The 20,213-nt window shown below is 34.8% G+C and overlaps 4 protein-coding genes across 4 annotated transcripts; 2 read left to right on the forward strand and 2 right to left on the reverse strand.

The window, feature by feature from the left end:
- On the reverse strand, positions 1 to 3,574 carry LOC116767737 (dynein axonemal light chain 4). Its single transcript, XM_032658196.2, has 2 exons — positions 3,185 to 3,574; positions 1 to 999 (listed from the first exon to the last, which is right to left on the reverse strand). The coding sequence occupies exons 1-2, from the start codon at positions 3,251 to 3,253 to the stop codon at positions 751 to 753; spliced, it is 318 nt and encodes a 105-aa protein (XP_032514087.1). The 5' UTR covers positions 3,254 to 3,574; the 3' UTR covers positions 1 to 750.
- Positions 3,575 to 3,777: 203 nt separating this feature from the next.
- On the forward strand, positions 3,778 to 9,364 carry LOC116767610 (probable cytosolic Fe-S cluster assembly factor GI11683). Its single transcript, XM_032658014.2, has 8 exons — positions 3,778 to 3,989; positions 4,263 to 4,477; positions 4,605 to 4,750; positions 4,998 to 5,153; positions 5,466 to 5,714; positions 7,473 to 7,698; positions 8,188 to 8,345; positions 8,758 to 9,364. Exons 1-8 carry the CDS (start codon positions 3,924 to 3,926, stop codon positions 8,994 to 8,996), a joined length of 1,455 nt encoding a protein of 484 aa, XP_032513905.2. The 5' UTR covers positions 3,778 to 3,923; the 3' UTR covers positions 8,997 to 9,364.
- A 789-nt stretch (positions 9,365 to 10,153) lies between these two features.
- On the forward strand, positions 10,154 to 16,174 carry LOC116767786 (apolipoprotein D-like). The gene is made up of 4 exons (XM_032658267.2): positions 10,154 to 10,407; positions 14,392 to 14,522; positions 15,399 to 15,601; positions 15,991 to 16,174. The coding sequence occupies exons 1-4, from the start codon at positions 10,276 to 10,278 to the stop codon at positions 16,146 to 16,148; spliced, it is 624 nt and encodes a 207-aa protein (XP_032514158.2). The 5' UTR covers positions 10,154 to 10,275; the 3' UTR covers positions 16,149 to 16,174.
- An 891-nt stretch (positions 16,175 to 17,065) lies between these two features.
- LOC116767469 (josephin-1) lies at positions 17,066 to 19,803 on the reverse strand. Its single transcript, XM_032657796.2, has 4 exons — positions 19,527 to 19,803; positions 19,005 to 19,177; positions 18,672 to 18,852; positions 17,066 to 18,589 (listed from the first exon to the last, which is right to left on the reverse strand). The coding sequence occupies exons 1-4, from the start codon at positions 19,605 to 19,607 to the stop codon at positions 18,332 to 18,334; spliced, it is 693 nt and encodes a 230-aa protein (XP_032513687.1). The 5' UTR covers positions 19,608 to 19,803; the 3' UTR covers positions 17,066 to 18,331.
- Positions 19,804 to 20,213: the final 410 nt, after the last annotated feature.

Raw genomic sequence — 20,213 nt, forward strand, 5'->3', positions numbered from 1 at the left:
AATAGTATTTTTGAAACATCGAGTGGAAGAATGTTCGCCTTTCTTTGAAATTGTTAAAAAAAAATAAAGCTTTGAACACTTAACATCATAGATACAGGGTGCCAATTGAGATGAATAGGACTGTTTGTTTAAGTAAAATTAGAAGTAACAGTCGAATTCCTTGTGTTGTTGTTACGTATTGTGAGCGTTATGTAAAAAAAAACATGTCGAATAAACAACATATCATTATACAACAATTATTTAACGGTATGTTGGGTGTTTATTAGTAGATTGTAATGAATGATTACTCGATGCAGAGTTTCAAAATTTAGGTACATTTAAAAATATGTCTGGCATTATAAAATTAAACTGTTTATCTTTTAAAATAATAGTGTATGATATAAAAAAAACTGGAAATTTTACCATAAAAATATTCGACAAAGTTTAAGCTTTCAACTATCAACTTTTAAGCATATTAGATTTGTTATTTATAAATTTTAACTTATTTTTTTTTCTATATCGCATAAAGATTAATATTCCATTGTGTAGGCACATATGTTACATGTAAGCTTCGTCTTAAAAGTACACAACGCATTCCGCATCTTTAAATATTATCTTGGGATGGTATTTTAATGTTTTCAACAATTCCAAGTCTTATAAGTTATAACATTGAATGTTTAAAGTTCTGGCGTTCTGAAATTTGAAGGGAACTTCGGACGGAGTAACCCTCAAAGTATACAGTTAACAAATATACGGTAACTTTAGAATCATTCAGGAGCATTTCCAAATGCAGATAGCTTGATTCCCGCCAAAATACATATAACATATTGTTGTGCATTCGTATGTTATTTCGAAACCGTAACTCTCTCCCACAACCACGTGGAACGCCGGCCCAAACTTCTTGTCCATCGACTCTTTGACCATTCGAGCGGCTAGTTCGTTGTTTTGTGAGAATTTTTCACATGCCGTCACTGACAGCTCGATGGCCTCGACCCTCATCTCCTCTGACATATCTGTGTGCTACAACAAAATAATAAGTTCTTTAAATTACCAAAAACTCATTTAATGAATATTAAAAAATATATTTACTTATACATTATGCTAACGCGTGATAATCGGCAACCATTTTTTTTATATTAAGCTATGACTGCATCCATACTGAACTTGTGAATTATTTTGCAAATGTCAATGCTCCGGAATCAGCAATAATAATACTTTTCTGTTATATAAAGTAATTAATTATTATAAACATACAGTTCACAAAGTTTTTATGTACTGCTTTGTTTGGCTTTTAATTTTTTTATAGACGGTCTATTAAACTCAAGAGCATTTTTAGTACAATACAATTCGACCAAAAGAAGAAGTTAACAAACACGAAACCTACTAAGAATTACAATGCAAAGACATGACCATTAACAGTGTTTTCTAAATTACCCCAAGTATTGAACGCATCTGTAATAATAAACATCACCTCTGAAGAGATTCAGTTGGAGCTTGCTGTGATCTTTGTTATTAATGAGAAGGTTAAAAGCCCCACGAGACACAAAAAATTACCGTTTTACATTATGTAACAATTTTTGGAGTGTAACTACAGTGCACTCAAGAAATTATCTATAAAAGATTTTCAATGACGGTGAAGTCTTAAAATAGTAATATCTTTCAACTGTGTACTATTGTACAGAATGGAGGTTACAAAGGATATATCTACAAATAAAAAAAAAATAGGGACAGATAATGACGAAAAAAATTTTAGGACATAACAATTTTGACAGTTCGATCTCGGCTTAATTTCAACGTATTCACTTTTTTTTACTATCGTCTTTTTTAGTTCAGTACTTTCGAGGTTCTTATTATCCATAACGAATAATCTGATATCTCGGACACGGTATATGATTATATGCCGATTCGCTACAACGGAGCTATCTGATCCGGTTAGGAATAATGATTGACGGAAATGTGACAAATTAATAAAATATTATTTTTCATAAGAAATTAACAACTTTATCCATTAATAACTAGGGTTCTAGAAATCATAAGTGAAGCGGTTAGTCTTTAGGTTAGTCTTTACTCCCGTAGGTTTCGGGAAAGAACACAGTAAGGTATAAAATTAAAAGTCAAGCCTTACTCTATTCTTAAAGCGGCTCCGGATTGGACTTTAATGATGGATACGTATAAGAAACGATTAAAAACCCCAGAGGATATTCGTACATCGGCGCGGCGTCCAGCCAAGACAAATTTCTGTATTCGCAAAGTATTTTAAAGAGCGTTTTGTTAATAAAGCTTCTGGTTCCTCGGAAAACCAACACCCCCACGACCCTGCCATCAAGATCAATAAGCATGTGGTAGCGAGGTACAACAGCTCTCCACAACCTACTAAAAGACTTGGGCCTGTCCAGCACTAACATTAATTCGTTCTTGGAACGTTCTATGAAGGCAGCCCTAGTAAGCGCTTTTCAGATTTGGTTAGGTAGAGGAGTTTGGAAGGTGGGGGGTGAGCGTTTAACGCGCGTTAAATAGTGCCCCCTTAAACCTACACCTGGGTCACAAGTCCTGGGCAGTTGAAGCTCCTCTGCATGCAACGCGATGGACCCGGCACCCGCAAGGTGAATTCATGGAATGCTTAGAAGTTTCGCCTGCTTTTAATTAAAAAATGTAATGTTTTTCTTAACTTTACATCCGTGCACTTCTGCATTTTATATACAACGATTCTTTGATAATTTTTATGTCCAGGTAGTGACTAAATGTCAATTACAAAGTAAGCGACGAATCTATAAAAGATTTTTATACCGTTATCATATAGGTATTTTTAATGGGAAAATTTATAAGATCTTATATAATGCTCATGATTTTTTTAAACAAAAATCGCAGAACGTAGTTTATAACTTGATTTACAGATTAAAGAATATCAACCACAATCTGCTACAATTAATAACGGCAGTTTATAGAAATATTATAGTCTTTTTTACGAACAAATAAATAATAAAGTCTGTTAAAGAATTTACGAGAAACACAAGAATTCGGCTCATTATTGCTGGTTGTAGTTTTGTAGTTTGTCAATTACTTTTTTTTATCAAAATTCCATATTACGTACAATCTCATTAACAGTAAATTCATATTCTCGTTACATTAAATATATATTTTAACAAATTTTAAAAGTAAACAAGCATTTAAAATTGATTTAAATATGAAAAAAACAAATAATCACCCTAATAAGTGGATAAGTGTGCACCACTTTTTCGACCGCTGCACCAGCAGCTGCTACTTCTTCTCCCATTTTCTTTAATCACTTCACTGCAAATCCAAAAAACACTAAATAGAAAAGCAAAAATAAGAATGCAACGCAGCGTGTATCGCTCTTCGAGTCGTCGCCTCACTGTTTACTTGTCGCCTTGGAAACCGGAGGTGGGCGGGATGTTGCGATTGATTTTTCTCAGCATCTAAATCTCTCACTACCAATTGCCAGTTTATGTAAATCTCGACGGGATAAACTGTATACAAGGTCAAAGTACAGATTATTTTGAATTGCGTGAATTTTTAGTAATCCGAAATAAATTATTATACCCTACTACTATATTCTTACACATTTTTATAGGTGCAAAGAAACTTACTATTTGAGATAAACCATCTTCATACGTTGATTATTTAATCTTGAGACAATTTTATTTTTTTATCTACTAATAATAGAATTTATTATATATATCTTTCTTTTATTAATAATATTATTATTTCACGTATCAACAAGTTTTTTGAATCTATTCCCGTAAAGTTAGCTTATGTCAATGTCATTGTTAGATTTTCCAAAATTTGTCAGTGTTTATAATTTATACTATCTGGTCAGCTGTTCGTTGTTATATAGTAGATTTCTTTTCATATCTTTTCGTACTAATAAAAAATATAGTACAAGTGGTTTATTAAAGTCATTTTATGAAAGTTAAATAGTAATTATGGCTTCGCGGTTTAGTGGGGCGCTACAATTGACCGACCTTGATGATTTTATTACCCCATCGCAGGTAAATATAACCTATTGTACAACCTATTGTATGAGAATATATTCGTTTCGCTATCATTATAAACATACTAGTAACAATAATTTTATTTACCGGCTTATTAAATTTTACTTATGTATATTAGTTAAAAGTTAATGTAGATTTTATTGTATAAATATTTTCTTAATTACATTGCACAATCATTTTTTTACCTTCAATATTCTTAGGAAGCATAGTTGATGTTGCTGTATTATATTTCTTTTTCATTTAAATTTATTGCAACATTACGTTTTAAAGGAATGTATAAAACCAGTGAAAATAGAGAAAAAGAAAACTCACACGGGATCCAAAATAAAAATCGGCGAGGACGGATACTTTGACCTTTCATCTGGAAAGGAACAAAAGCTTCAGAAAGTGGAGATCACTCTTGCTGATTGTCTTGCTTGTAGCGGCTGTATCACGTCAGCGGAGAGTGTACTCATTACAAAACAGAGCCAAGAAGAGTTACTTAGGTATTGTCATTATAATATATTTTCAAACTATAGATATTATTTACGTTCATTTAAATTAAATAATTAATATTAAGTTTGTTTATATTTTCTTTTTATGTAGAACTTTATACACTGTGTTAAATTTTAGAGTATTCTCTGAGCGAAAATACACCGACAGCCGAGGCGTCACACAAGATGTCAGTCTCATTGTGATATCAATTTCTCCGCAACCTCTACTCTCACTAGCTGTGAGATATAAGCTAGAGCCGGAAGAAGCTACTAGAAAATTAGCTGGTACTAACATTACCCTGTTATTATACACTATTTGATATATTATTTTTTTACCGTCGCATTCACGTTAGCTCCAAATATTTGCATTTAGTTAAGAAATATAACCTTCATGTATGTATCTGCTATGATCTCCTGGAATTTAGAGGATTGGATTCCAAATCCTATGTCATCGACAGCAGTTCTATATTTGAATCCATAAATAAAATTATGCTTGTTTATATGAATACCAACTTTGTTGGATACATTCCAGGTTACTTCAGGAGTCTGGGCGCAGACCTGGTGCTGGACATGACAGTGGCTGAAGATCTGTCCCTGATGGAAGCCCAGCAGGAGTTTGTCCAGCGGTATAGAGATCAAGCAGACTCAGATGTTAAGACACTGCCAATGTTAGCCAGTGCTTGTCCAGGTTAATAGATAAAACAGTCTTTTCAACCAGTTGCCCACCAACCAAGGGTGTAATATGTTATCTATGAGGTAGTAACTAGTATGTTGTTAAGTGTTTCAGTTGACAACCAGTCAAAATACTTATTATATATAACAATGAAGAAAATTATACACTCTCTGTTTAATTTAATGTTCATTTCTTCAACAACTCCAGGGTCTGATGCGAAATAAAGATGAAGGACTGTGTCGACTTGTACGGATACACTACTGTTAATTATTTTCTAGTATTTTTTTTTATGAATCCCATTTGTTTATACATATTTTGTGTAACCAGGCTGGGTGTGCTACGCTGAGAAAGCGCACGGCAGCTACATCCTCCCTTACATCTCCACCACCAAATCCTCGCAACAAGTGATGGGGTCGCTGGTGAAGCAGTTCCTCGCTACCAAGAGACAGCTCGCGCCGGCTGCCCTCTACCACGTGACTCTGATGCCCTGCTATGATAAGAAGTTGGAGGCTTCCAGGGAGGACTTCTACAACGAGATATTGAACTGTCATGATGTGGACTGTGTCATCACACCCAGTGAGTTGTTTTTCCTTAATATAATATATAAGAAAATTAAACTAAGCTACAAACATTGCTCCTAAATAATAATGGCCCAATAATTTGCACCGCAACCCAAAAATTCCAACCGCAACGAACTAGAGACTAAGCCGCAATTGCTTTTGTTGTCGGAGACGAGAATTCCTGGTCCTATCCCAGCCAGGGTCTACTGAGTATAACTTCACATGTCGGTTATGTGTCTATCCGCGATGATATCTACTATCAGCATCTTCGTCTCCTGGATGACGTCATGTTACTATACTCTGGATTCTGGTGGACACGTGTGTGGACTGAATAGTCTGCCGGTGTATAGCGATCACACAGCAGTAACGAGGAGGCCCATCGGTTATAAGAACGGGTTAGACGAAACTATTTCGACTCCCTTAACACCGCTGGTCCTTTTATGATATTTCATTGCCCACCGACAACATAGGTGTTTTCCTATAAACTGACTCACCACTCTGGAGGAAAAGCGTGGAATTTGAGCTGGTCGTTTTAAAAGAGGCTACAGGGGTGCCGTTTGACCAAAGAACCTATTGATGTGGCACGTCAGGCGATGGACTTCTTTTGTACCTTGGCATTTGGCTGAGTATGTTTACTGCTAAATGTTGGCAACGTAAAGCTCCGGATGTTAGTTTCAATAAGAAAATCTTTAAGTACCATGTTAAGTGCTTATCTTGATTCTACGGGGTTTCAGCTCAATCTTCTGGCAGTGTAGTTTTCTGGTCTCTTGCCAGAGCGGTCAAGATATACTTTTTCCAATCACTAATTATTCTGTCTACTACGGCAAAGAAAAAAGCAAAAAAAATTTTTTCTTTTTTTCCTCAAACTACACGTCTGCTTCACCAGCAGAGTACACAGCTGTATTTTATAAATATTTCATTTTAAATTGCTTATAAAATAATAAAAAAAATCACTTGTTTAGAAAACTTATAAAAATGTATGTTGGTATACGGCATACGCCCACCGTCTCCACTTACTAGGGACTGAAGATTGCTGGGACTTTCATTTTGGACGGTTCATTGAGTCCAAGATTAAGGCAGTTGTTAGCAAACTTGGCGTCGTTGCAAAAAAGTACGGAAGTACTTAACGCCGGATCGGCTTCTCTGTCTTTTGAAAGCGAGAGCTGGTTGTGTGTGGAACACTGTTGTCACATTTGAGCGAGTGTTGCCAAAAGTCCAGTTTGACTTCAGATTTCATGGAGAAACTTGGAGAAAACTTTTATGTGATCACGATTTATTAAAAGAAATCTAGTCAGCCTCGGCCACAGGCGTAAAGTAGTCGATCTTCGTTATTTTATAGTATGGACTTAGAAGTGCGTGCGCACGATTACAAGATTAAAATTCTCCATCCTCCTTTTATCATCCAGGACACTCGCGGGTCGATATATTTTCGTCGCAGACCTTCCTCGCATCTGGTCGAAGTGATAAGATTCTTACTTCCTCATTAGCATACGATTGGAACAGTTTGCATGCACCTGTTTCTTTGTGGGTTTCTTCACAGTGAATAGGAGGTCGCTGAAATGGTACGCTCACCTTTCACGGCTTAATTTCCACCCTCTATCAGATGGGGAGACAGTCAAGAACCATTCAGTAAAAAAGAACCTAATTTTTGAATCCAATGACGATTCGACCTACCATGTTAATGATTATATGTAGACGCATCTCCTGGTGCTGCCAAGACGCTGCCGTTCACCAGCACTTTACCTTTATCACCATGAGGTGTAATTATCTACAGTCGAGTTGGAGCAAATGCTGACCAACCAGGACAAGGATCTGTCAGACTTCCCGGACAGTTCTCTGGACTGGTGCTGGGATGTGGCGATGACGCCGGGTGTGAGGCGCCACGGGGGCCGGGGGGCGGGGTCCTCGGGCTCCGGGGGACTCGCGGACGAGGTGTTCATGTACGCGGCCAGGGAGCTCTTCGGGGAGGAGGACGTGCCGCTCGTTTATAAGAACCTCAGGTATTTTCTTGTCTTGTCCCAAAAGATCCTACCTTAGTCTTCGGTAAATATTATTTCTTTTCTTACTCTCATCTGATTCCGCGTGAATTGTTTGTTTTAGTACTCTAGACTTTGTTTAACGTGAGATGTCTATTGAGCAAGTGATTTATGAGTTTTTAAACAACATGTAAGGAAATTTAAAGAAATATGATCCTGTACATTTTAAACAATGTTCATGTCTAACAGTTTCGGCGGTGTGCTACACTACCCTATGTTATAACATAACACAAAGGAACCATATATCGGGGCGCGGACCCCTGACGCAACAATGACCTCTGGCCAGTCAGCCATTATAGTAGTTTTAATCACTTTGGACGCTCTAGTATAATCATGTCATTGTTTTGTAACTATTGAACTGTCGAAACAAATGTTGAATTAATGTTTACATTAGACAAAGAAAACTACCCGCGGAAATATTAGCTATATGTAATAACAATATGTCTGACGCAGGAATCCCGACTTCCGGGAAATAACTTTGGAGAAGGATGGCCGGGAGGTCCTGAGGTTCGCCATCGCCAACGGCTTCCGGAACATACAGAACCTGGTGCAGAAACTGAAGAGGGGCAAGTCTCCCTACCACTACGTGGAGGTCATGGCCTGCCCTTCAGGTACGCCCGATACAGAACACGCTCAGAGAATCCTACTGACATTACACGTAAAAGAGTTCGTAACTATACACGGACCCCTCATATACACTACTTGACCGATATTGATGAAACTTTGCAATATGTAACTTAGACATCAGAACTATTATAGGCTATACACGTCGGTGAAGCTTAATCGCCAGATGTTAACACATCATGCATTTTTCTCTTTGTAAAATTCCGAAATCCGAAAACTAGTTGTGACAAAAAATTAGTTATAATAAAAAATGTGCTGTAATTATTAAGATATAATTAGTATATACTTTTTCAAATTCAAAAATAACTGTAAGGAATCGAACCTAAAACAAATAGTATTTTGAGTTCTTTTTGATTCTGAGCTAGCGCTGTCATTATAACGTGTACCCCCCCCCCCCAGGTTGTCTGAACGGCGGCGCCCAGGTGCGACCAACCGAGGGCGAGAGCGGTCGCGCGCTGGTGGGGAGGCTGCAGGAGCTGATGGAGACTCTCCCGCCCGCGGAGCCCTCCGGGACCGCGGTTAGACACCTCTGGAGCGCCTGGCTCGGGGCCGCGGGCCCGGAGCGAGCGAGACACGCGCTACACACCACCTACCACGCTGTGCAGAGTAACGACATCGCACTCACCACCAAGTGGTGACCCATCCGGTCACATGATATAAAATAATATATTCAATATGTTACAATAATAAAAAATATATATATAAGCAAAACTACAATTATAAGGGAAAATTGCTTCATATAACTAGACTAATGGCGGCTTCGTTAGGTTGTACATAATTAATAGAAGGAATTATTGGTAATGACGCGCTCTACATTAAAGGAGGCACACCCGCCCGAGCTCTGAACATATATCATTCCAACAATTTGTGAATAACATCCGAACACCCGTAACAAAGAGGTTGTAATAAGAGAGCAGAAAAAGGAATTGTTTATGGTTACCGTGAATAATGTCCAATAGTGAAATGTAAATATTGATAATAATGTGTAAATAAATCGTTTTTATTATTGCGTGTTTTTTTTTGTTCGTCTCGTAACAAAGTGCACTCGTGACGTATGCGCTTGTGGTGACTTATGCGTCGTCAGTGGCAATGCTGTTTATGTTAATTTGCGTGAACACGTGTTTATGGTCTTTACAGACGGGGAGACGATAACGACATGGACTTACAAAAGAAACCTTTGCCTTTTTAATTTTTAAAAAGAAAAAAATATTTTTTTTTTTAGATATTTTTTACGAATAGTTGAGGTCTGTATTCTATGTTTATATGATAATTTATTTTATGTATGTAGGTCTGTTGCTAGATCCTGTATTGCAAGGTATATTGAAATCATTAATTTTAACAAGGAATTTTAAGGGATTTAAAAAAAGAATATTTTTATTCAATTCACAGACTTTTTACAATCCGAAGATTTTTCTATTACATTACAGTTAACATGTTAACCAAAAGTCTAGACACAAGTTATTTGCTTTTCTTAATTAATTCAAAAGTAAGGACATGAAAAAGCTACCAGAGGAACATCTCCGGAGGAACTCCGTGGAACGAACACCAAGCCGTGTGAACCAGGAGATATCTGATATGGCATTGCTATCCTCATATCGGGCCGATCATGTAGTCTTAGGTATAGGTTATAAGTTTTAATATGTAATTTTCATTATAATATACATCTAAGTACGTTTCGTAGTTTTCCTGGAACCCCCGGCTGCCACCCCGTATAATTAGATTGAGGCCGTGGACAGTTGTTCCAGTAATAATATGTTGTGTTCGCATCGTCGAGTGTAAATCGTGAAATAAATTCAAATGAATATTCAATTCGGAGCTCAATGGGTCAGTGTGGGGAGTGTCCGCCGTCCGTTGAAATTTACCAATAACAGAACTGTTTACAAAACAATACCGCGAGACTTGAACGTCTAAAATGCTATGGGTGACTTTCTAGTGATGGGAATCAAGTTGAAAATTATATTGTTGTGTACCGCAGTTAAAACTGTTACTAGCACCGGTTTAGGAAAATGCCCGATTTATCCACAGTTCCCAGATTATGACATCAATCGGGTATGTACCATAGATTGCTTTTTTTTTCTCTAGTCTTTATATAATATAATAATAATATTAACTTTTATATTGTATCGTTTCAAGTATTTATTAAGCATTATCTTATCAATTATCATAACCGCAGACCTTAAACCTGTGTCGTAGCCTGGTGGTAGATTTTTGCATGCTATTTACATAACAATGTAATTTACGTTGAGGAATTCTAATTTAAATCTAATAATTAAATTGTAAAAAAAAATATCCTTGTCTATTACAATTATAGTTCATGTAATAGATTTTATTTAACAAAACATCCGATTTAATTAAACAATCGCCGTAATTTGGAAGTGAAAAAAACCGATTAGGTACCTAATTAATTTATTTAAAACGATTGTTGTTACTAAAACGTATAAATGGCCAGGCCAACTTCATTGTCTACAGGTGGACTTATTTAACAGATAGAAAATAATATAAGTTTGATTGTTTGATGTAAGAAATTTATAAAATCCTTTTTGTTATAGGAGCGATGAAAAACTATGATTTGAACAAATTAAAATTTATGGTACACTTACGATATTCTAGTCATAAAATGGCAGACACGTATTTTTCAGACGACATACATTGTGTAGGTATAATAATTAATATTTATCGTTAGGTATTACACAACATTTATTAACCTGCTTTAGGTTTCAAAATTTAATAAAAAACACTTAATTTATTAAACAAGCTATTTCAAAACAACTTATTTTAAAAGCGTTTAATACTATAAGTTGATATTCTACCGTGATTGTGTTCTAGACGTTATCCTACTGCGAAGAAAAAGAATTAATTAAGATGAAGTCGCCTTTACCAAATAGGAATCGTAATAATTTAAGTTTTTACATTTTCTTACAAACATTTATTCGTCGCTTTCTGAAAGATTGAAAATGTACCTTATGACCTTAAGTATAGGCACATGATTAAAAAAAACTTTTTTGGTGACATCATTCATTTTAGACATAATTAATAAGTATAGCATAGAATATATTTTTCAGCTGAAGTTTTTTACTCATGAAAATGTAAACTGTTAATTCAAAGCAGCATTATTACTTTACAAAATTGTTCAAGATTTTTTTTTGAAATGAAATTATAATGTTCCCTCTTGTGTAATGTATATCAGAACATTCACCGACAAACTTAATAAGTATAAAAATCTGAAAGTTTAAGTTGGAATTAATACTTTTTTAAATACTAAATAATTAAGAATTATCTAGGCTGTTACAAAAATGAATTGCTACTAAAACTACGTAGATTTTGTAAGCAAAGATTATAAACCTTACTTCACGCATCTATGATATATTATGTAATCTTTAGAAAAATATATTAACAACACGTTTCGGAGGAAAAAATACGTAAAGAAAGCTAAGTTTTAATTGTATAAGAAGTTTGTCGTCACTGCAAAGAAATGGCAATATTTTGGGCAAAAGAACCTTGAAATAAAACCTTGATGTTTATCCTTTATCCTTATAATGCTCCTTTTAAATTTTTCGATCGTAAGATAGATAATATAGGTCGTACTCCATCTTTAGAAGGAATAGTAGACAGCTTTTTGAACGATCTCAACAAGGTCGATAGCCAACAGATAAGTAACGTCAACCAAGCTTGGATCTACGATAATTATCTAGTATCACGTTTGAATTGGCCTTTCCTTGTCTATAATTTTAGTAAGACCCTTCTGTCAAAACAAGATGCCAGTGTCGTAAAGGTTTTGAAGATGTGGCTTGGGCTCGCGCTATCGGCTGCTTCGCCAGCATTATTCAAAGATGGAAATAATTTTGGGATGATTCTAAAAAGGCCATCGAGACTTCAATTCCACAAGCAGTTTATGATAGGGGCACAAAGTAATAGAGTAGGGTTAGGATCAAGTAGGAAGGCCAAAGATACGAATATATTAAAGGCCTTTATTTGGCAAGACGAAAATTCTAAATATGAGATCCATGCAATGAGCCTAGAAATGTAGAATGAGTGGCTACACATAGGAGATTTTTGCATTCCATTAGCATTAAATGGCGCACTTTAATTCAAGATTGGTCGCCAGCACTGCTAAAATTTTATCTCAATGCGTTCCAGATGACTCTCCCGGATCAGAGTAATTTAGTAAGATGGGGCAAAGATACCCAAAAAACTTGCTACATCTGCAGGAAGGCATTTGGAACTGCTAAGGATTTGCTGGTGGGATGTAGGGTATTCCTAGATAGCGGTCAGTACTCGCGTCGTCAAAAAGAAATAACCACAAACCAACGATCAATAGGTTTTGTGAGAGAAGGCACTAGGGCTCCAAAATCAAACGTCAAGCCTTACTCTTTTATTAAAGCGGCTTCAGATTGGACTATAATGATGGATACGTATGAGAAGCAATATAAAATCCCAGAGGATATTTGTGAATCGGCCTTCAAACCGGACATATTTTTATATTCGCGAATTTTAAAGCGCTTTGTACTAATAGAGCTCACGATTCCTTGGGACATCATCCCAAAAGATCATGCCATCAAGGTCAACTAGTATTACGAGGTCACTGACGAACTCAGTGTAAACGTTCGTTGTAAATTTGTACGCGCTTGAAGTCGGAGCGAGAGGTATAACTGCCAAATCTACAACCTGCTAAAAGACTTAGGCCTGCCAAGAACTAACATCAGTTCATTCTTGGAACGTGCGTCGAAGGCAGCCCTAGCAGGCTCGTTTCAAATTTGGTTAGGCAGAGAGAGGAACTTGGACAATGGAGGTGAGCGTTTAACGCGCGCTAGATAGGGGCCCCTTTAACCTACACCTGGGTCACATGTCCCAGGCACTATTGAAGCTCCTCTCCCTACAGCGCGAAGGACCCCGCACCCGCACGGTGAATCCATGGAATGCTGAGAGGTTTCGTCTCAAAACGGTTCTACAAGAAATTGCTGATACAGGAAGTTTGTACTTGACATAGTGCTTGACATAGTACATATAAGAATATTTCTGCAACTCGAACTAAAAAAATTGCCCTACATTAGAAGCAAGAAAACCCGTCCAATAGGCAAGATTCAGAAAACTATTCTCCACCATCAACCAACTACACTTACTCGTAGAAAAAAAAATGTTAGAAAGGAGGGAGCCAGCGAGTAAAGGAAGAATTGTAGATGTTGCAATAGATGGAAAGACGAAATCAAATGAGTAACAGCTCAAAACAGCGGAATCCAGAGAAGAGTGACTCAATCAAGAGGAGGCTTTTACCCGCAGGGGAGTTACTACAGAATAACATACAGAAATGTTGTTAAAATACTTTAAAAACAAATCTCCAACTAATAAGTTGAAATAAAGAAAACGTAAATAATAATAAGATACTTCAAACAAGCATGTCCTATAGCCATTCGCCAGAGCGCTCGAGGGCTGGAAGAATGGTATTTTACCAGATAATTCCTTCGTACGTTCATCAATTTACAACTGACGTTCGAAAGCCAAAATTAGGAACAAAATATCGAATAAGATTTCCCAAAGAACGTTTCTTACATTTTCCATTTAATGGTGACGGTAGCCACGTACCATCATTTTGAAACAACTGTAATTTCGGTGTTTGATATAACGAAACAAGAAAAAAATACATTCTTCATTCCAAATGTATTTAAAAGAATGTTAGTTTTAACTAAACTTATTTCTACTTATGTAAATAATATGTACATTATAACATTGGTCTGAAACACATAAATATAAACGGTAGTTGGTAAAGTTAATAGTATTAATAATCGTATGACACAGAATAACTCACGCCATTTGGGAATTTTGGATACTTAGAATATTCATAAAATAAACACGTGCAACCGTCAGTGGGTCTTTGAACTTTGATTCAGAAAATAGTTACATACAATTATTAATGTATAAATCTCTTTAATTTTCATATCTGTCAAAAATGTTTAAACTTTACATCAATTCTTACTTATGTTATAACTAATGATGTGGTGGAAATACTATAAAACCTTTCTCGTCCAATTTCTTCAGATGACAGGGACCTGGTACGAGGTGGAGCGTTCCTTCCACTTGATGGAGATATCCGCAAGCTGCATTCAGCTGGACGTAACAATAAATGAAAGAGGATTTCTACTCATCACAGTCAACACTATCAATAGATGGTACCACCTACTTCTACCTAAATATCTATTTTGGAATTAAGCAGTAAATGGATTACTGTTATCGTTGGTATCTAAGAGTACACATTTAAATGGTACTATGATTTGTGGATATACTACGCGATTTATTTTACGTCTTAAATTAATTTTTATATTATTGGTGATGGAATCCCTGTTCCCAGATGTTAGATAATTACCAGCTATCCTCTATATTGAAATTATTATGAAATTTAAATTAAATAACATCCAGAGCAGTTTGCGACAATATTAGGAAATCGTTCGCGGTAGATGACAAATAACAAGACTGACACTTTTATCCCGTCTGGCCGTGATCACGACAGCTGAAAGTAAAGGAAAGGTCGGGAGTATGTCGTTTTACTCTGTTTTAGTAACTTTTCAGCAACCGTGATCACGGGCACACGAGATGTGAATGTCTGATACAAAAATAAAGCACGCGTAGTATATCCGAATATTATTAGTTTCATTTAAATGAATAAAACTCACGAAAGTCTTAGATCTCATTAGAGTAAAACGAAAAATAAAATAATAAATAAATTACAGTTTCTTTTAAACATAGTTATGGTTGTTGATAAAGATAGAAAAACGTAAATTTGCTTCACTTTCCTGTGTGTTATCTCCTACCGCGAGTTCTCATCGTCAAACTAAACACCGGTTTTGATTTTTCATTCATAAACCTACGCCGACTATCTAGACTATCATATGAGAAGATTCGTGAATTAAAAACGGCTCACAGCATTTGTTGAAAATGATGAAATGCATTTGTAACCACAATCTATTTAATATACATTAATATTATGTTGTTTTTTTTCCAATAATAGACAATTTCTAATTTTTTAATCATTGATTTTTATATTACAGGACAAACGCGCCGTCCATTAGCTACGGATTGGGTATTCCTAGTCATAACGGCTCGTCTTCCTTCCGCTACAAGTTGAACAATCGTATGCCGTACATCATCGGTCGCATGCTGCCCGGAGCCGGTCTCTACAACGTACTTTTTACTGACTACGAACGATTTGCAATAATTTGGTCTTGCACTAACTATAGTATAGCACATGCAGGTACGTTATATTATATTATATGATAGGCATTTCAAATTTTGTCTTGCAACTTATGTCTACTAAAATTTACAATATTTAGCTAAAAAAAGTATAGGTATTTGTCCAAAACATCGATATCATACTTTTTATCAAAAAAAACTTATGGTAGTTTCAATAAGTAAAAATTTGTAAAATATACCGCAGATTCAGTGTAAATAAAGCCATGCATCACTAAACAAAATACCTTGTTGGTATTAAATTTCACTATTGAAAAGGTAACAAGATTATAAATTATTAAAAATATATCAGTGGAATTTATTATACATACTTATCATAAAAACATATTGAGATTATCTTGACCTCCGCTTAGTATGTATATGAAACTAAAGAATATACTCGTTCTATGTCAGACCGTCTGTGGATCTTAGGCCGTCACCGGTCTCTAGCGGCCAACACTCGCGCGATCGTGTACGCGCTCGTCACCGCACTAGGGATGGACCCCGACCGACTGCTGCTGACGAAAAATAATAATTGCACTTCTACAGACCTCACGACTGATTACGACTGAAGTATAATAAATATTACTATAATAAATGTCTCTAATTTCTTATTTATATATAACCAATATTTAAAAAAGTATTAAACTTTATTTCCTGAAACAACCGCGTAAAACTGAACTAAAAGTAGTATGCAAGATTAAAAACAAGTCGATGTTATGAATTATGTTTTCGTAACTATACATTTACCTTTATCTCAGATTTGATATTTCTGTTCAATTCAAATACTTGAAAAACTGTTCTGAATTCGTTTTCATTTTAAACTTACGCCTATTTCTTTTTATTGATTCTTTCTACCGTTTTATTGGAAGGTCATTATTTGTACAATATTGTTCTAAACAGTAATTTGCGCCGTAGAAATGTTTATTCTTTGCTTAATACCTCTTTGTCAGCGTTGCATATAATAGTAGTAGGCTGTAGATGTATACAGTAGCTCGTAGGAGTGTAATTATGAACTTTATCGTCAGAACACCACATTAAATTTCTTTTAAGTATCGGTACCCTATTTAGTACAGATGAATTATGTTACACCCACCATAACACTAACACTTCTAATCGCTGCTTATTTTTTTCCTAAAACTTCTTCATTAAATATGGATTTCAAATATGGAACATTTAAATTTTTTTTTTCATTTATTCCTCGCTTGAATTCTTAGACTGCCAACCTATGTCATGGTAATAAGCAAGCACTGGCAGAGATGGTACAAAAAAATAAAATAAATATTTATTTTTAGAATTTTATAAACATTATACTCCCAGAGATCTGTTTATTGACCTCTGAATAAATAATTTCCAATTATAAAATGTCCTAAAATAGAACACTATCATATGAAAAGTTTAAAAATATTAACTACATAAAGACATCACAAGAGGCCATTTTGAAATTGTTACGTCAAACAATACTGTCAGGCGGGAAATACATGACACATTCTGTTGAAAAAATATCATTTATTTACAACAATAGACTTAAGAAATGGAAATACAAAGGTCAAAACCATCACACCAAACCGACACTTCCTCGACCGAGCCAGGCACGTTCATAAACAAGGCGTCTTTAAGTATTGTGACTAAAGTTATTCATCCATAACTAACACTATATTATTGCTTTAAAATTTATTTACCCATACCTTTGGCCGTCCGGTGTATACACTGTAATCAATTTATAATCTGTTACATGAAAAACATCTACAGACTACACAGGTCGCTATAGATAAAATTTTATATTTGATATGATCAGAATTTATTAAGAAATCTGCATTTCATATAATCACTATGAATTTGGCTATTCTCAGAACCGTGCTACGGGATATGGAACTATGTTATAATTATGATACATGTTTTATTTGGCGTTTTAGGTTTTCACTAAGTGTGTTTAAAATACAAAAGTCCAATCAACAGACAGACTTCTAAATTTTTACAGAATACAAGTCATCACAATGAACATATATATATATATATATATATATACACATACACACATTCGTTAAAAATGTATACTTTCCACAATGACAATCAAACACACTAAATGAATTAAAATATATTAAAAGTACATATAAATATTACAATATACAAAATGGTAGTAAAGTTCTATAAGAAATATATTAATTAAGTCACTTAGCGCTAACTCTGTATTAGGCCGTGATATTCATCTCGAGAGAGATTGGTAACAACAAAACAAAAATCCGTCTAAAAACTAAATAAAAATTAATTTAATAATATCTTAATTAAAACCTCAACATACCTATTGCAAAACAATGCCGTGAAATTCCATTAAATAAAAATGTTTGGATAACAAAAAAAAAATATAACATATCAATATATAGGTTGTATATAGTAAATGTCTTATCAATATATAATACATGTATGTACATAAGTCGTAGAAAACATCTTCATGTTAACCTTATTTATAGCATGCAAACTCCTTGGTATCAAGAGCACAAGTCCCTCACTAAGTTTTACTTGCATCAGTCAAATAAATACATATAGTACAGTTCCTCACTCAAGATATAATGAGTATCATGCAGCGACTGGAAGTACTCCATATTTAGTTTCACAATGCAAACACTTAGTGAGGGTACCAATAAATATGTAATCACAGAAGATTTAAACGTTATGAGAAAAATCTACCAAAATTCCAATTATACTTAATCAGACAGAAGAACTGAACACAAGAGGTTACTATGCATGAATGCACTTAGAAATTGTCACCGTTGATGGCACAGTTACTGACATCACTAACTCTAAGGCATTCCACATCACAGTCGTTGAAGCTCGGACTGTGGTCACTCTCGCATGCTCCGTTACCCTTGTTGTTCTGGACTTCCTGATAGTTATTAACAGAGTACTGATGCATCCACAGCTGCTTTTCTTCCACTTCCTTGCTGACAACCACAAACAATTCCTTTTCTTTACACTCAAGCTGCTCTTTCAGATATGTAATCAGGTCAGTGTTCTGAAAGATAATAAAAAAATTGATGCATTTAGTAATGATTATAACTTAGCACTATTATTATTTCCTCGGAACATTATCTTACCCTTCCTATTAACTGTGGTGAATCCAACTTTGAGTCCAGGTTATAAAAATTCCCCTGTATCTGCCGGATCGTGATCCAGTGCCGTCTACGCAGCGGCAACATCACAAATCCTAACTTGTAGTCCGATGGCACATTTAAAATAAAACCACATATATTTGAGAGATCTAAACAGCCAGGATCTCTGGAACACATTAACATCTCATTCAATGCATCAATATCAATTTAAATATCATCTTTATATAACACAACTGTTATTTATAAAGGATATGACAACTTTTTTTAATATCATAGATAATTTAAACAAGCAATTCCATTGTTATTGTAGAAACTCACTTCCGTTTATCAAACCACACAGCCTCACAGCCTTTTTTCTGCAGGGCGGCCATAATAACATTGATGTCATAGTTTCCGAGTCCTAACATTGAGCGATGAGGATTGATCCAGACATTAGGAGATAGTCGACTGCATATGGTGTCTAGTTCGGATTTTGAAAAGGTGTTTCTTGTCTGAAATAATTATTATATTTAATAACATTCAATATATGTAATTATAAAAACAAACTAAGGAAGGAAACAATCGCAAAGAACATAAAATATTTGAAATTCTAGAGGAAAATACAAAATAATACCTATAAAAAAATTAACACTGAAGTATTATTACTAAAAATTGTCTAGAGTATTCTAAATTACTTTTCAATTGGTAGAAAAATACGGAATTTTGGATCCAAACGACATGATAATTAAAAAATAATGACCGAGACAAACCGATGTTTACATTCGACGGTCGCGTAGAATATTCATGGTCATTTCTGATAATTAGTAAAATTCACAAAACCTTGATTTGGTAAGGCCTTACCTGGAATAAATTGTTCAGTGCATGCAGAGCACACAGCTCTTTAACTTGCTTTTCATGGTAAATTTGAGGTTTTGAACCCATCTTGATTACAATTTCACCATGTTTATTAGTTAACAAAATCTAACTAACTAGTAATATGTATAAATGAGAGAGTATGCTTCAAAGCACTTTCAAACATTCAATTTAACTTAAAACAAGGTAAAAATATTTTTTATCATTTTTACTTGACAATTTAACAATAATTTGAATGACAGCCGATGGCCGACAGCCGATGCTATTACTTGACGAATGAGCGATTAGAGTTAAAGCATTGACGGGAAAGAATACAAAATATCTTAAAATGCGTTCAATTTAAAAACGTAGCTTAAAGAATAATTTAAAGTTGTGTTTATTGCTGTTCCTTTGTGTGACGCAATAATAGTGTAATCAATACAATTTTATAAGTTATTGGAAATAAGATTAATAAAGAAACTATCTACATTCAAGATCACTTGGTGACCACCACTTGGTGACTTACGTTTTGAAGGAATCTGTTGATGAAAACATTTTTTTTATCTTTCTATTATGATCCTCTGATTCCTTTTCTCTGATTTCCTTTTCATTAATAACTTGAATTCCATATTTTAGATCTAGAGCAATTAATGTTTATATTTCAAATGGAACGGAATAAATCCTTTGTAATAATTT

This window comes from Danaus plexippus (assembly GCF_018135715.1).
Source record: "Danaus plexippus chromosome 9 unlocalized genomic scaffold, MEX_DaPlex mxdp_26, whole genome shotgun sequence".
Lineage (NCBI taxonomy): Eukaryota > Metazoa > Arthropoda > Insecta > Lepidoptera > Nymphalidae > Danaus > Danaus plexippus.

Excerpts from the sequence above, each read along its gene's own strand:
- LOC116767737 (XM_032658196.2), bottom strand. The coding sequence starts at position 3,253 with ATGGGAGAAGAAGTAGCAGCTGCTGGTGCAGCGGTCGAAAAAGTGGTG. Across the intron at positions 1,000-3,184 it reads ACACTTATCCACTTATTAGG|CACACAGATATGTCAGAGGA; the intron begins GTGATTATTTGT and ends ATTTTGTTGTAG.
- LOC116767610 (XM_032658014.2), top strand. The coding sequence starts at position 3,924 with ATGGCTTCGCGGTTTAGTGGGGCGCTACAATTGACCGACCTTGATGAT. Across the intron at positions 3,990-4,262 it reads ATTTTATTACCCCATCGCAG|GAATGTATAAAACCAGTGAA; the intron begins GTAAATATAACC and ends TACGTTTTAAAG. Across the intron at positions 4,751-4,997 it reads AGCTACTAGAAAATTAGCTG|GTTACTTCAGGAGTCTGGGC; the intron begins GTACTAACATTA and ends GATACATTCCAG.
- LOC116767786 (XM_032658267.2), top strand. The coding sequence starts at position 10,276 with ATGGGTGACTTTCTAGTGATGGGAATCAAGTTGAAAATTATATTGTTG. Across the intron at positions 10,408-14,391 it reads CAGATTATGACATCAATCGG|ATGACAGGGACCTGGTACGA; the intron begins GTATGTACCATA and ends CAATTTCTTCAG. Across the intron at positions 15,602-15,990 it reads CTATAGTATAGCACATGCAG|ACCGTCTGTGGATCTTAGGC; the intron begins GTACGTTATATT and ends GTTCTATGTCAG.
- LOC116767469 (XM_032657796.2), bottom strand. The coding sequence starts at position 19,607 with ATGGGTTCAAAACCTCAAATTTACCATGAAAAGCAAGTTAAAGAGCTG. Across the intron at positions 18,853-19,004 it reads GTGTGGTTTGATAAACGGAA|AGATCCTGGCTGTTTAGATC; the intron begins GTGAGTTTCTAC and ends AATGTGTTCCAG. Across the intron at positions 18,590-18,671 it reads CACCACAGTTAATAGGAAGG|AACACTGACCTGATTACATA; the intron begins GTAAGATAATGT and ends ATTATCTTTCAG.